General features: G+C 39.0%; 1 protein-coding gene across 5 annotated transcripts in view; it reads right to left on the bottom strand.

The window, feature by feature from the left end:
• The window catches only part of ATXN7 (ataxin 7), a 144,420-nt gene that overhangs the window by 25,729 nt on the left and 102,727 nt on the right, over positions 1 to 15,964 (bottom strand). Inside the window, exon 1 of one of the 5 annotated variants that reach the window (XM_045832431.1) lies at positions 8,220 to 8,372. The exons of the other annotated variants lie outside the window; for them this stretch is intronic. Coding sequence (XP_045688387.1) covers positions 8,220 to 8,286 — 67 coding nt within the window. The 5' untranslated portion in view covers positions 8,287 to 8,372. Of the gene's footprint in view, positions 1 to 8,219; positions 8,373 to 15,964 lie in introns of those variants that run through there. 5 annotated transcript variants of the gene reach the window in all.

Genomic DNA, 15,964 nt, shown 5'->3' with positions numbered 1-15,964 from the left:
TTTCAAAGCACTCCTTTCTCCAGGGTCTGGAGCAGGTCCAGACAAAGCACACTCTTGTAAGCACACTCTTGTCCCTGAATGAGGAGGGCACTTTGAGTGACTCTAGCAAAAGGGAGACCAACAGACAGATAAACACAGATACAGAGAAAGATTGAGAAGAGGCAGGAAAAGGTACACTGGTGAGTGTGTGTTGGGGGCAAGAGAGACTTGGTTGGCAGACAGATGTGAAAATAAAGGTAGAGAAAGAGACATCAAGATATGGATGCATTGGGCTTTCTTTCCCCTTGTGGCTTGAACATGTGACACCACTGAAGGCAAGGGCAGGATACTGGGGAGGCTTTCTTTAAATCTCCTGAAGTGGAAAGCAAGCAAAAATACTGAGCTTGTAATTTAGGAATCATGCTGCAATTTATTTATACATATGCATATACACATATATGAATATATCATATATAAACACATACACACACAAGTACTGACCCAAGTACAAACCAAAAAGGAACTCAAAGCAAATACTTAGATCTTTTTAAGCCAAAAATAAATAATGCTTTGAAAATAACTAAAAATAATTTATAACATACAAGTGTCAAAGTTAGGGTGTAAACATAAAAAGCAGTCTAAGGAAATTGTAACTTCAAACTATTCATCCTTGAGGGAACCAACTGTATGTGAAAATATATTTGCCAATGATGCCTCAGACAAGGGTTTGATCTCCAAAATATATAAAGAACTCACATGACTCTACTCCAGGAAGACAAACAATCCAATTAAAAAATGGGCAAAGGACCTGAATAAGCACTTCTCCAAGGAGGACATACAGAGGGCCCGGAGACATATGAAAGGATGCTCAGTAGCCATCAGTGAGATGCAAATTAAAAACACAATGAGATACTACTTCATCACACCTGTCAGAATAGCCATCATAAACAAATCAACAAATGGTAAGTGCTGGGGAGGTTGTGCACTGTTGGTGGGAATGCAGGCTGGTGCAGCCACTGTGGAAAACAGTTGGGAATTCCCTTAGAAAACTAAAAATGGAATTGCCTTTTGACCCAGCAATTCCACTGCTAGGATTATACCGTAAGAATTCTGAAACACCAATCCAAAAGAACCTATGCACCCCGATGTTGATAGCAGCACAATTAATAACAGCCAAGTGCTGAAGCAACCTAATAAATAAGTGGATCAAAAAACTAGGGTACATTTACACAAAGGCATATTATGCAGCAGGAAAGAAGGAGCTCCTACCCTTCGCAATAGCTGGATGGAACTGGAGAGCATTATGCTAAGTGAAACAAGCCAGGCGGTGAAAGACAAATACCATATGATCTCACTTATAAGGGGAAGCTAATCAACAAAACAAGCAAGCAAAATATAACCAGAGACATTGAAATAAAGAACAAGTTGACAGTAACCAGAGGGGAGAGGGAAAGAAAGGGAAGAGTTGTCAAGGAACATGTATAAAGGACCATGGACAAAGTCAAAGGGGGGAAGGATTGAGGGTGGGAGGTGGGGCAGGGGAGAGTGGTGGCAGGAAAATGCAGACAACTGCACTAGAACAACAATAAAAAAAAAGATAAAAAAAAAAAAACACCCTTCATGCTTGAAAAAAATCTAGAAGTATGTAAGTCCAACCTTTTTAAAGAGGTAGAGCTGTGATGCAATTCCAGGCAGGATGACTCCAGCACTGATACAAAAACCACATTACAATCCATCTGCCCTTGAGTGGCATAATAACAAAGCATTTATGCATGGTATAAAGGCAGAACGGAAGGGTAAAGGTGAGGGTCAGGGCATATATCAGTAAGAAGCCCATCTTCCCAACTGCTCAGCAAAAGTAGGATAACTATTAGCACCAAAGATTACATAGGCTGAACATACAGCAAGGTTAAGACTGAATATACAACAGGGTCACGACAGAATTTTAGTAAACTTGGGGGGAAGATCCTCAGTCTATTTAAGGAAAACTCAGGATTTCACCTTTCCATTTTGGAAGTCGTTATCCTAAAGATTAGCTATGGCTGTTAGCTGGTGTAGGCTCCCCCCCACTTTTTTTTTTTTGCTGGGGGGGTCTTAAAACATCAAAGATGGTTGGAAGAGTGAATTTTGGTAGAAAGTACCAGCAGAGCTGTCTACTCACCTTATAATGTTCTGAGATAACTATGTTCTATAAAGAACCACCAATAGGAGCAGGGAATATCTCTCCTATAGGATTAGGCTGGCCCCCATCAACCAACACAATTATGCATGCTTCTCTAGTCCTGACTGCCTTTCTAACAAAGGTTCGGGGATGTTGTGCATAGTCTTGATGTGAAATGACTGAGTAACTAACCAGCCTGAAAAGAATACAAAGTAAAATAAAAATACTTTTTTATAGGTCACCTGAAAGGGCAAAAACTTTGGAGCCAGAGAGACATGTGAGTTCAAATTCTTATTCTGCCACTTACTAACTGGGTGACCCTAGGCTATGACCCAACTCCATCCATCTTGGCAGCCTATGGATCAGGTACTAGGAACTCAATAAGGAATAAGACAGATGCTCCCAATTAGTTCAGCTGATGCCAGTTACAGACTTAAGTGAGAAAGGCCTGCTGATTATCAAAGCAGGTAGAAATCACTTAAAAAACAAACCAAACCCACTTTAAGTTATCTTCTCTAATGTGGTACAGATTTAGTTTATTGTCAGTCCAGGAAGACACTAAGTTCTCAGATAAGAGCTTAGAGGAACAACTTCTAGAATTCATTTTTTATAAATTCATACCAAACGAAAAGAATGCTCATTCAAGCTAAAATTATTTTATAAATAAAAAGCTGGCTCGTTTTCTTGACACAGAGGAGTTACGCAGGAAGAAACATAGGTGAAATGAAAAAAAAAAAAAAAAAGTGAAGTTTATGAATCTCCAAGGATGGAAATTTTAGGCAGGTTACCAAAGTAATGATTACTAAAGCTCACAAAGTTTCTCTAAATGAAAGTCACACATGGATGGATTCAATCAGGAAAGGTTAAACAACGCATACGTTGTAAGGAAATGGCTAATGAGAAATACCAATCCACACTTCAAGGAATGAATGATTTCACAGGGTCTCTGAAGGCCCCATTCCACTAAAACTCTACAAATGCTCCCATTTAAAGCAAGGATTTTTAACAGTGAAGCTTACCCAGAGCCTTTAAGATATAAAACACAGGTAAACATGTACAGGTTCTTTGTCCAGGCATAGCCAAGTAATAATTACATACACCAAAAAGTACAGTTTAAAAACTCTGGGTCATTCACTAAGCAACCCTTTCACAGAATTAGTTAAATTATTTATTCTGATATCCAGGTTAAAAATAACTGCAATGTGCTATTACAGAGCTCCTGGTTAACCCAAACTTATACTTCACTCTCAAGACACCAAATACAATTCACGAGGTATCAATTGGCATCATCTGTCTTTCATAAGGATATTTACCCTGCTAAGAAATATCCCAGATCAGGATCTGAGGCTGATTATACATTAGGACTGAACTGATATATTTTTAAAGCCCAGAACTTCTTCCTTACAGATCTACTTTGATCCACACATCAGTGTTTTCCCTAAACTTTAGAGATTCAAAATGGAATCACATTCCAGATCTTTCTGCACATTATCTATACTATTATTTACTTAATATACAGGATTTGGCACAAACAACATCCCCCTTTTAATAAACCATAAGCATGTAATTCTGTAACATAACAATATCACACTCAAGCACACCATATAACATTTTAGGTGAAATGCTCAAGTTGCTGTCCATCTCATGCAGAACATTCATGTACCCCACCAACTACTCAGGCAGGTATTACTTCTGCTGGACCCTGTATTTTCCAAAACTCAGTGGCTGACTAGGCATACCTAATTTAGCATTTCAAGCAATGTCTACGAAACAAGAATTTTGGGTTTGGCATAGTAATTATCTATTTTTCCCCTAGTAACTATTAAAAAAATACTCAGTATACCATTTAAAATCACACAATGAAGGCCCTGCCTGGTGTGGCTCAGTGAACTGAGATCGGGCCTATGAACCAAACGGTTGCAGGTTTGATTACTAGTCAGGGCACATGCCTGGGTTGTGGGCCAGGTCCCCAGTAGGGGGTGTGCAAGAGGCAACCACACATTGATGTTTCTCTCCCTCTCTTTCTCCCTTCCTTCCCCTCTCTATAAATAAAAAATAAAATCACACCATGGACTACACATGGACATAAAGCATTTAATAATGTCTTTTCACTACTTTCACTGTAAAATTTTCCCTATAAATGAGGGGTCCCGGACCCCCAGGCTGCAGAGCAGGATGTGAGCCATGGGTGAACAAGGGAAGTTTCACTTGTATTTATAGTTGCTCCCCAGCACTCAGATTACTTCGTGAGCTCCACCTCCTGTCAGATCAGCGGTGGCATTAGATTCTCACAGGAGCACAAACCCTATTGTGAACTGTGCATGCGAGGGACCTAGGGTTGAGTGCTCCTTATGAGAATCTAATGCCTGGTGGTCTGAGGTGGAGCTGAGGTGATGCTAGCACAGGGGAGTGGCTGCAAATAGATTATCATTAACAAAGAAGCTTGACTGCACAGAGACCATAATAAATCAACTCTTGAAGACTCATATCAAAACCCTATCAGTTAGTGGCAAGTGACAAGCCACATCTGGTGGCCAGCTATAAAGCCACCCCCCTAACCCCAGTCCATGGAAAAACTGTCTTCCATGAAACCAGTCTCTGGTGCCAAAAAGGTTGGGGACAACTGCTATATGTTCTTCCTCTTTTCTAAAATCACTCTCCATGTCCTGACCTGCAAATGTGGTTCTACTCCATTCCTTGTTGTTTTCACACACTTTTAAAATCCCAAGTTTGCTTTTTCTTCCATCCAATTTCTTTACCCCGCCCCAGGTACCTGATTATTAATCTCATGCTAAAAGATAAGTAAATCGGTGGGACTGTTCCTGGAACATTCCAATTTCAAGGAGGGGAATCCAGAGCTGTTCTGTAAAATGCAGCGCCTCAAAGTATAATTAGCCAAAATTGGAGCCTGAGGCAGCCACAGAGTATGCTTAGGTGGGTCACAAACTGCACTGGAAAACAGTGAAGAAAAAGTCTTTACTGCAAAGGACTTGGCATCATTTCCACTACAGCGATTTAACTGAAAAGGATGATTTCAACACTGGCTGCTCTAACAAATTAGTCTCCAGCTGCTATTTCCGCCAACTGCATTTCTCCTCCCCCAAATACAGAGGTGTTTTTAAATTAAAGCATAAAGGTAAAGTGCAGAAAAGAGTCATTTACAGCACTTGAGCCACTTGAAACAACTTTTAGCCAAAGGTCTATAATCAAATTATCAAGTTCTTCAAGTCAGTGCTTTATGACAAAGCCCACTAAAGTGCTCCATGTCTCTGGACATTTCCACATCTTTGGGCAGGGTGCACGGCAGCACCCCATTCACAGGGCCGGCAGCATGAAAGAGAACAGATCACAAAAGACAGATTGCAAGGGAGAGAGACTCCTGTGGGGGAAGGGTCGGGCATGAATGCATTGTAAATAATGTTGCTAAGAAAGGAGCAGAAATATGGCAACCTCAAATAATCTTCTTGCCAGCAATTCTTCCCATGGGGACTGTTCTTTCTGGACTTTGCTTTCAAGTATGTGAGAAATATGAAAAAGTTACCGACTATCTGGGGGTACCCCTTCCCTGCCAGCTGAACTTGTAGCTCTTTGCAAACATTTTTAAAATGGCTTTTTAAAAATCCAACACTTACATTAAAGAAGATAAAATGAGAGGTTCTCAATGGTATAACAGCTGATCACCTCAGTTGTAAGTATAACATCATTTCTTCACAATCATGGTCACAAGACAGCTTGTTTCAAGGAAAAGTGAATGGTCTGAGTAAGTAGTTCATTTCCTTAAGGGGGCTCTTCCTATACTCTTGCAACCTTGTTCAAGATGCAGACTCTGAATTTAGGGTTATCAGTGGGATCTCAGACACATACAGATGTTTTTAGAGAAAGTACCTTTGGGGAAAAGGCAGCTACTGCTGCCTTGAGCAAACACAGCCATTCTCTATGTGGTTCTGTTATTCACAGAACCATGCCACTTCTGGGATCGTACTGTCACCATTTCTGTCTATGGTATACCATGAAATACTGGCTTACATGTCTGCTTTGCTAATAGTCATAAGGACCTCTCTCTGCTGTCTTCAGGAAGCACAGTGACACTCCGAGTGATACTGACAGAGTTCAGCAACCAATCACCTGCCTGAAAGAAGCATGACATCACTAAGTGATGCACACAGGTCCCAGGGTTTGCTCCTCTGTCTCCCTCCTACCTCATTGTGGACTTGAAATGTTTGTATTCCTCAGATATCAATATGTGAGATGAAAAAAAAAGTGCCAAAACCAAAAAACCCACAGGTTTCCAGCTATTTTTTGATTTAATCCTTTATCTGCTAGGGGAAAAAAGGCACCCTATTTGTCATTTTAAGTTCAGCCTCCCAATTTGTCAGACCATCAACATAGTCTTTACAAAAGCATCTCTGTAGTCGTATTTTGGATCTGGGTTACAGTTTTTCCCAAATGAAAGATACAAGGGTAGCATCAAAATGCAAGAGAATTACGAAAAACTGTATTATCTTTACCACTCCAATCCAGTTTTTACAAGGGTAGTGTGAGAAAAAGTTAAAGGAAGCTGGTAAAACGTAAATTAGGAGTTCTTTTTTGTTGTTTATTTATTTGTTAAACGAAAACTTCTGTGCAGTAACTCTTCTCACAGAACACTGTTTTTCCAGGCCTCAAATTTACTGCAAGTCCAAGGTGCAATGGAATGACAGCCCCATCTTGGGCCAACTGCTGCACTGAGGCTGTAAGTGACATCCTTATTGCTATGTCCCACTAATTTTCTATCCTTTTTATTTCACTTTATTCTGGATGGGGGGAGTGGTGGTGCAGAGAAGACTGTGAACATGGTTATAATAACAAAACCCTCAAACTCAGAACAGTCCAAAATGCCTCCTTCATTAAGCATTCCGTTAGTAAGGAACGGGTGATTCATTACTTAATGCTGCTGTCTTTAATGAGTTTATAGCACGTATTTATTTTTTCTTAGGAGAAACATTATCTGCCTCACCTAGAGGTTGTGGCTGTCAACTAATAAAGATCAAAAGCAATATTCAAAAGTGAAACCAGAAATGGTAAAACTAAAACATGCCTGACAACAAATGAGTTTTTAGAAAAACCAATTTTAGGGAGCTAACAGCATTTGATTAAGGGTTTAAGATCTGTTTAAAGTCCTTCAAACTGATAAGATAAATTTCAACCTCAATTAAAACTTTCCCGTCAAGCTCATTATTACAGAAGGAATGAAATGCAAATCTAGTGAAAAGTAAAGAACTTGTCCATCACCTCACTTCCTGCTTTCAGAGACATGAAATAGTTAAGGTAACTTGGTGAACAACCTCCCAACCCACCCAAGAAGAATCAGCTTAGCTGTACTGTCTACCTTAATAAAAACTGAGAAAACATCGTCTTTTCTGGCAGTCAGTCAGTAATTATATTTTTATACACTCAATTTAAGTTACTGAATGACTTCCCAGGGTTACTGTTTGTATTTTGAAGTTGTTTTTCCTCTCAACACAGTGTTCTGTTTGAAACTTTGCTGTGCATTTGAAGTATCAGACAAAACAGCTTTCAAACACATTCTTACAGGAAACAGTGTGAACTGCCTGTCATGAAAGCTCACCACAAGTGAGATAAAAAACAGTTAAAGAATATCACAACGTTCCTCCATTTTTAGAGAGCGACGTAACCAATGCTGTCCCTGTTTTGAGATACAGGAACTGTTGGTGCAAACCTCAGCATTTTGTTGGAGTTAATAGCAAACTCAACTCCCATCTGCATTTGAACTTTGGCCAGATCACTCAAATGACATTTCAGAATGGCTCCTGTGGACGGCAGCAGCAGCTAATCCCTTCTGTGGCAATTCCGCACTCCACAGAGCTCACCCTATCCACCACTTAGGCAGCACAGCGCTTTGAGCCAGCCAGCAGGACAGGACAAACGCCAGAAGGGAAGAGGCATGTACAAACTCTTCCCACTCGCTCTTCTTGGTTCTGTGTAATGTTATCAAAGACCTAACTCACCGTCTGTAGGCTCATCCAGAACTGGGATCTGAGCCAAGCCCAGCCTCTGAAAACTGCCTTAGAAAACTTACCCAGTGGAGCTTTCAGCCCTGGTGCGGAGGAAGGGCTGCTCAGGAGAGGCTTCTTTTCACCTTCCATTCACATAATTTGGCTGTGCTTAATTGCACACTTGCTACTGAAGGCTTCCATCATGATTTGGGTCTGCCCACCAAGTTGAAATATGCTCCATGTTTGGTCTTATGTAACATTTGCTACTACTGTAAAAAGCACTTGAATTACAAAGGTCCTGGCAGATCAACAGAAAACAAGGGGTGGAGTCTAATTTCATCTAATATGGTCATACAAGGAAGGCGTCCTGGTTGGTGTAAATTAATCTTTCTATTTGAAAGGCAACTTGCCAAAACTGGGGAAGATGAAATTTATAAATTTAACTGGCTACAATGAATTATCCACACTCTAATTTTCTGAATACCTTTAAACAAACACTGTTACTACCAGATACATTAGAAAATCCACACAATTCATTATACATTCTACACTTTAAGCCTCGATAGACTGAGAAGTTTTAAAGTTATACATTTTTATAAATATCAGCAAGGCTTCCTCTACATTTTATTTCCTCATGATCTGTACTTTAAAAAAATGAAAGTTTGTCACATCTAAGCACACCTTTCTTCTTAAATATAGTTACAAAAATCTGAACCCATTTTTTGTGCATATTTGTAAAACATATCTAATTTCAGAAGAATATGCACCTGATTGTCCAGAGTCTCAATCACTGAATGACTGACAAAAGCTGACTACCTTTTATATTCATAATCTAAAAACTCCTCTAAGTAGCTCTTTGTAAACAATGTGTTCATGCTTTAGGTGTTTCCCTGTCTCAGCCATATTATACTCCCCATCTATATCAATACTCCCCCCCTTGTCAATCACCAAATCTTAGTGTTAAACAGAAACGTAAAAAAGAAAACCAATGGATCTGAGTTTTATGATAATAAAGGCTGCACACAAAAACAAGACTCAGATGTCTTATAGCTCAGAATGAACACTTTTAAATGTCAAAAGGGTGTGTGTCCTGGGGGTGTGGGGGCAGGTGGATTTGTTTAGAGAATCCCATCACCCCATGCAGAGTATCTGGCAACAAGTTACAAATTACATGTGTGGAAAGAATTCAGCCTGGAAGGGGTGGGAAAGAGTTGTGAGACATAGGAAATGGCTCCTATTAGACCAGATAAAAATTCTAAATTGACTCTAAAACAAAAGAATAGCAGCCACACTGCTTTATTTTCACAGCAAGCATTCACATTCTAACCATTACAGCATTATTAAGATCCAGAGGATTTTCTGAAACATACTTTTTTTTATAGATTTCTTAGTCACATTCAAACAAACAAAACTATGGTGGTCCTTAAAAGACAACAGACGGACACAAGGAAAGAGCCATCAGTGAGCCTTAGGACAGGATGAGCAAACTTCTCAAAAGTTAATTAGCAACAAATAAGAATTTTAGGTTAATTCACTGAAGGTTTTCTTAAGCTGCTGGAAAAAAGTCCACTGCTGTACTACTACCTGATTGCATCAGGTCTTAGTACTATTCACTGCACCCACCCGCCTCCCCAGTGGGCAGCACTTGATGACATCAAATGTAGAACAGAAATGAGATGAGAGGATGCTTCTCAGACTTTGCTTCAGTTCCGCACAACTGTACCCGCCAGGCCTGACAGTGGCCTCCTTGCCAGTTTCCCAGCACTGATGCTTGCCTTTCTATGTCCCCTTTTGTAGAGGGTGACAGTGCAATGGGGAACACAATCATTATGAGAACCAGCCAATCTGTGACAGTTCTGGGAACAAAATCTCTGTAACCCTGACAAAAACCAGGGTGAATTTCAGCAAATGTTTTTAAATGCTACAAACACGTCTACATTTAATTTCATATATAACCAAGCGAGAAACAAATCTAACACCTATGTCAAAAAACGTGATGAATGATAGTGTACTACAGGAAATTATAATTTTTTTACAATATAACAAATACACAAAAACTAAGCATAAAGCTCAAATTAATCTTTTAAACACACACACACCTCTCTCAATGCCCTTTGTAAAATGTTTAAGCAAATACAGCTCTGTTCGGCTTAAAAAGCAATGTTATTATTTTCTTCAAACCATTTCCATTCTACAAACAAAGTTTCTACTGATATTAAATCCTCTGATGATGGCTCATATTAAGTGTCTAGGTCTGGGGACATGGTCACTTTTTTTTTAATGTTTTTCATTGTTGTTCAAATACAGTTTTCTGCCTTTTCCCCTCACCCTCCCCATTTTTTAAAACATTTTTTACACTTCTTATGAAAGAACAGACTATAGACTAAAAAAAGACTATGGACTAAAGTAACATTTAAATCACAGGTGGCAAACACAAGGCCCATGGGCCGAATCCAGCCCTTCACCTTGTTTTATCTGGCCGGCACCTTGTTTCTACCTGGCTGCAGCACCAAGCTCCTTGTCCCTAGTTAAGGAGTAGTTACATTTATACAGTCCTAAAATGACACTTGGCCCGTTGAAGGCAAACTCGAGGCTGATGTGGCCCCTGGTAAAAATGAGCATGACACCCATAGTTTAAACAGAATAATATCCATGCCTTATAGTCCAAAAATTATAGGTAATGGCTATGATGTGACCGGTGTGCACTCTGATCAGCTTTACTCTGGTTACACAAAGGGAGTCCTGACCTGACACAGATTCTTCTGTGAATTAACCTGCTTGCAACAAATGGCAGACCTACTGCTGCAACTAGTATGGTCCAGGGCTCAGGTTCAGGCTCAGGGGCAGCCAGCCTGCAGTCTCAGCACTTTCAGCTGTGTAGCCTTAGACAGGAGATTTCTGTTCCTCTGGGCCCGTGTCCTCCCCTGAGAAGTGCTAAGACAGCCTCGCCCTATAGGGCTAAATGAAGAAGAGTAAGGGAGGTAAACACATGGAATGCAATGCCCATTACATCCTAAATGCTTAGATACAAGGACATTGGATGGCAGACATCACATTAAGAAACGAAGAGGAAGAGAAAGACAGTCGTTTTGATCAGAGAAATCAGTGAAGTCTCCCACAAATCTTGGGACTTCCTAAATCAAACCCCCGAGAAGCCAGCAGAGGTGTCATCTGGTGTTCTGCAGGGCAAGAAGCAGTTGGGAAATACTGTGTTCCTGTCACTGGCAGTAGCCAGTTCTCCAGTTTATACGAGCAGAACACGTCTCCATTAACTCCACTTCACTGTCTCAGCAGGCTGGGTGACTTATAATTGGCCTTAATTGGCACTTACAGGAGCTTTAACATTCCTTACCTGCTGCCAAGGAGCACTTAATAGAGGGAGAAGTATTTTCAAACTTAGAAATACCAAGCAATTCATTCAGCTGTGGGCCTGGAAGCCTGCTGTCCAGAATCAAATTAGTTCCACTAATAAATGTTGCTATATTATTATCCATTGCTCATTAGGTCCTCACCCCAGATTAGGAGAGATGGGACAAGAAGTAGAAATGGGGATAACTCACCTTGGGGGCTAAGAGTACACAGCAGCCTTCCTCTGGCTGTTGTCATCTGACCTTTTGGTGGATGGTTCCCCTTCAGGGTTCAGCCACATTTCATGTATGTGTTCCCTTTCCATTGTTCCAATTATTCAAAGGCAGGCAAATAAAGTATAACCTCATGGCCTGATTTATACAGGCCATAATATATAATCATCATCATCATCATCATCATCATCATCATCATCATCTCAACCCAGTCATCATTTGACATACAAGGTGAACACTGTTAAAAAGGTGACCAATCACATCAAATGAAAGGAGGATAATGAGATCCAAAATAAAAACTGACAATAGTTTTTTACCGGCCCTTCACCAGTAAATTATCTCACCAAAAACTGTTATCCTTTGGGAGATTGCACACGTTATGGAGAGAAATACCAGCTTAACAGAACTAGATTTCTTTCCTGAAGGTAAATTCCCTACAGAATGATAGAAATTTTACATAGATGTTAGGAAACATGCCTGTAATTGTTTAAATGAGTATTTTTAAAAACCATCACTCATTTCGAAGATCTTTTTGCCTCAAGTCATTAATATTACTCAAACTCAGAAGATACATGCTACTCTGGTAAAAGTTTTTACTTGTTAGAGAAAATTACTTCAAAGTCAGATTACAATTAATCACGTGTGTGTGTGTGTGTGTGTGCGCCTGACTGTAAAATGATGTAAGAGGCTTTAGAAAAAGAAATGGAAGCTCAGAAAAATAAATAAAGCACCTATTCCTGGTGGAGATACTCTCCTACATGGCTAGTAGAAATATTAAGTATTACAGCCTTTAGGGAAACAATCTAGTAGCAGCCATTAACAACACAAATATCCTTTCTGATCCAGGAATCCCTTCTTTAGACTACTGCACAGAAACAAAACCACCAGAGTTAAGGACACATAGTGGGGTAGTTATTGCTGCTTTGTTCACAGAAGCAAAAAAACAGGAGACACAGTTAACCTCCACAGAGAGCCAGGCTGAGGAAGCTCCTGTACAGTACAGTCACACCTTACAGTAAGTTAGCATTAAACAGAGGGAATTAATGTTATCCTGGGATGTGAATGAGTTTCAAATGTGTTACTATTGAGTAAAAAAGAAGCAGAAGCATGCATAACAGGATCTGTTTTTTGGTACAACTATTATCCAAGCCCCCTGATAATAAAACATGGGATTATATGTTCCTATATAGAGTTATAAGCATAAGAAAAAATATAGAATGATGTCTACTAATTATGTACAAGAATGTACCACATTACATAGATGGCTTAGAGTAAAATGGACTGCTATAGTTGGAGAAGGTGGGGAGGCAGAAAAAAACAATGAAGTAATAAATAAGGAGGCTTAACTGCAAATAGCATGGTTGAAATTATTCCATTTGTGTATCTATGTAAAAATATTTGCTGGGTGTATGTATTTCATATATTCACATGCCAATAAAAAAACCCATAGAGAAACTGATTTAACAAGTTTTTATTATTAAAAAATGTACTATAGCCCTGGCTGGTGTAGCTAAGTGGATTGAGAGCAGGCCTGAGAACCAAAGGGTTGCCGGTTTGATTCCCAGTCAGGGCACATGCCTGGGTTGCGGGCCAGGTCCCCATTACAGGGCGCATGAGAGGCAAGCACACATGGATGTTTCTCTCCCTCTTTCTCCTTCCCTTCCCTTGTCTCTAAAAATACATAAATACATAAAAATGCACTGTGGCCCTGGCTGGGTAGTTTAGTTGGTTAGAGTGTCATCTGATATGCGAAGGTTGTGGGTTTGATCCCTGGTCAGGGCACATACAAGAAGCAACCAATGAATGCATAAATAACTGGAACAACAAATCAATGTCTCTGTCTCCCTCCCTTTCTCTAAAATCAATAAATTTAAAAAATGCACTGTGAAAGGAGCTGAAAAAAATTTAAAAGTATGAAATTCTGGCACTACACTGAACAAATTATCCTGTTTAAGACACCCAATTCATTTGTTTGGCTAAGCAAACTGAGATTCAATTAGCACAACTGAGCACGATAAATAGCCACACTGGTGAAACACCTTAACTTTCAAAAGCTTACTACAAATCTAGTATTAGGAATTCTAACTTCTAAAAATATCAAGCATAAGAAACAATGAAATAATTTTCTTTCTAAAGTTTACTTTTGATCCTAGGAAACTACCAAACAAGAACTCTATCATGTGTGTGGTGGTTTACTGTTTGTATTGGGTTGAGCAAAAAGTCCATTTAGTTTTTCCATAAAATGGAAGACATTTTTCATTTTCACCAGTAACTTTTTGATCTAGATATGATTGATTTGGATATTCCTGCTATTGGCTTCTAGTGAATGGAGGCCGGGGTGCTGCTAAACATCTCCCAATGCATAAGACAGCCCCACAGCAAAAAATTATGTGGCCAAAATGTCAACAGAACCAAGAAACTGCACAAACCACTTTTGACACATTCAGTCACAGCACCTTCTCCATACACTGTACAAATCCTTTTTTGCATTTCAGTTGTGTTTTTACCTTTCTTGAAATAATAAAACATAATATTCTGAAAATGTTGCATTTTTTCTTCTATCTTCAATATTAAAATGGCTGCACAATAATTCACCAATATTGATTTTTTGGGGGGGAGGGAACACATGCTGTTACAATACAATCTAACAAAATTGTTTCTAATGAAGTTAGAGACAACTAAGCACTACTAAAGACATGGTATGGAAAAAACTAAATAAACTTTTTGGCCAACCCAATATTTTAACTTATTTTAAAGTACGACAATTACCATCCCTGATCTTTCTCTCTCTTTTAACTTTCAGGCACACAAGAGGAAAGAGTATAGAATTTCTCTGAAGTTCAATTTGAGAACTGTTGTTTTAAAAAACAAAAGGTAGAAGTAAACCTAAAACTGGAATTTTTATACACACAATCTGGGATCAGGAAAGAAATGGCTAAATTTAGCCACTACCCCCTTCCCCCAAACCAGTATTTTCAGTGGGCTTGAACTAGAACATGCATGACAGGAATTATCCCCATCAGGTAGTAGGTACTACAGCAAAAGGAAGTGATAAAAACTCCCTCATCTGGTTCTATGTAAGATCACAGCTTAATGGGGTTGAAAGAGCAGGTGTGTATGTTATCTTAACCAGTCAACATACAAATTAGTCTTGTGAAATGATTGTCAGAAAAAACATCTTTTAGCAACTATAACCAAAATATGGGTTTATATCCTAAAATGTTCCCTTTAAAATCCAAAGTGCAGTCATCCTAATGATTTCTGTAAATAGCAGGTAAGTCAAGAGCAGCACCAGTGAATATTAACAATTTACTTATTGATGGTACTGGAAACTCACATTTTCACTGCTTCATCCTGATGACACAAATCACAAGTTATAGTAGTTCATAAATCATAGTCATCCTAACTTGGAGGGCAGCTATGACTGGCCTCTATGTGGAGAATCAATACGCTGAAGTACTGACAGAAATTCCCAAAGGAGAATAGTCTTTAAAACACTATGTGCAATAATGCAACACTGAAAATCTAAATCAAGATGAGACTAGTTAATTTAAATACATTAATAAAGTGGAATATCAGGCAGTCTTCAAAAAAGAAGTAGAGTAATACATTAACGTGTAAAAATAAGGCGTATTATTGTTTAAAAAGTATATTTATAACAAATCTAATTTTGCATGTGTATGAGGAACAAAAAGTAGGCAGCCAAATATTGCTTTTCCCAGGTTTAGAAAGCTTCCAAGAGTACACACCAAACTGTACCCCTAAAAATAAATGTGGAGCTTCATATTCATTCTGATTGGATATTTATCCTCTTGTTGTTGGTTAATTTTCTTACAATGCATATTACTACTGTTAATAATAAAAAAATAAACATACATGTTTTTGGTTTTTAATCAGTAAGTCTTTGTTACCCAAATGAGAGCATGAGAAGTTCCAGAGAAGTGTACACATTCTCTTTTGTTTTCTAGCTTATACTGTTTCAGTACAAAAAAATCAAAGCCAAAAAAAAATCCTGAAATGAATAAATGACCCCAAAGTTTGGCTTCTCTGTACTAATATTTTCTACCCCTACAATCTTTAGAAAATGTCTACAGACTAAATACATCAAGACTTCAGTACACCTCATTAAAAAAACAAACCCATATACAAATTGAAAGAACAAACCAATGATCCACAAGCTAAGTAAATTCATCCAGTGCTTGAGCCAAAACCCCAAGTCATTCCTCATCTTCCGCCCCCCCATATTG

This window comes from Phyllostomus hastatus, unplaced genomic scaffold, assembly GCF_019186645.2.
Source record: "Phyllostomus hastatus isolate PE091 unplaced genomic scaffold, TTU_PhHast_1.1 phas_contig_16, whole genome shotgun sequence".
NCBI lineage: Eukaryota > Metazoa > Chordata > Mammalia > Chiroptera > Phyllostomidae > Phyllostomus > Phyllostomus hastatus.
Note: the sequence above shows the minus strand (reverse complement) of the source record. Positions and strands in the feature narration are given on the sequence as shown.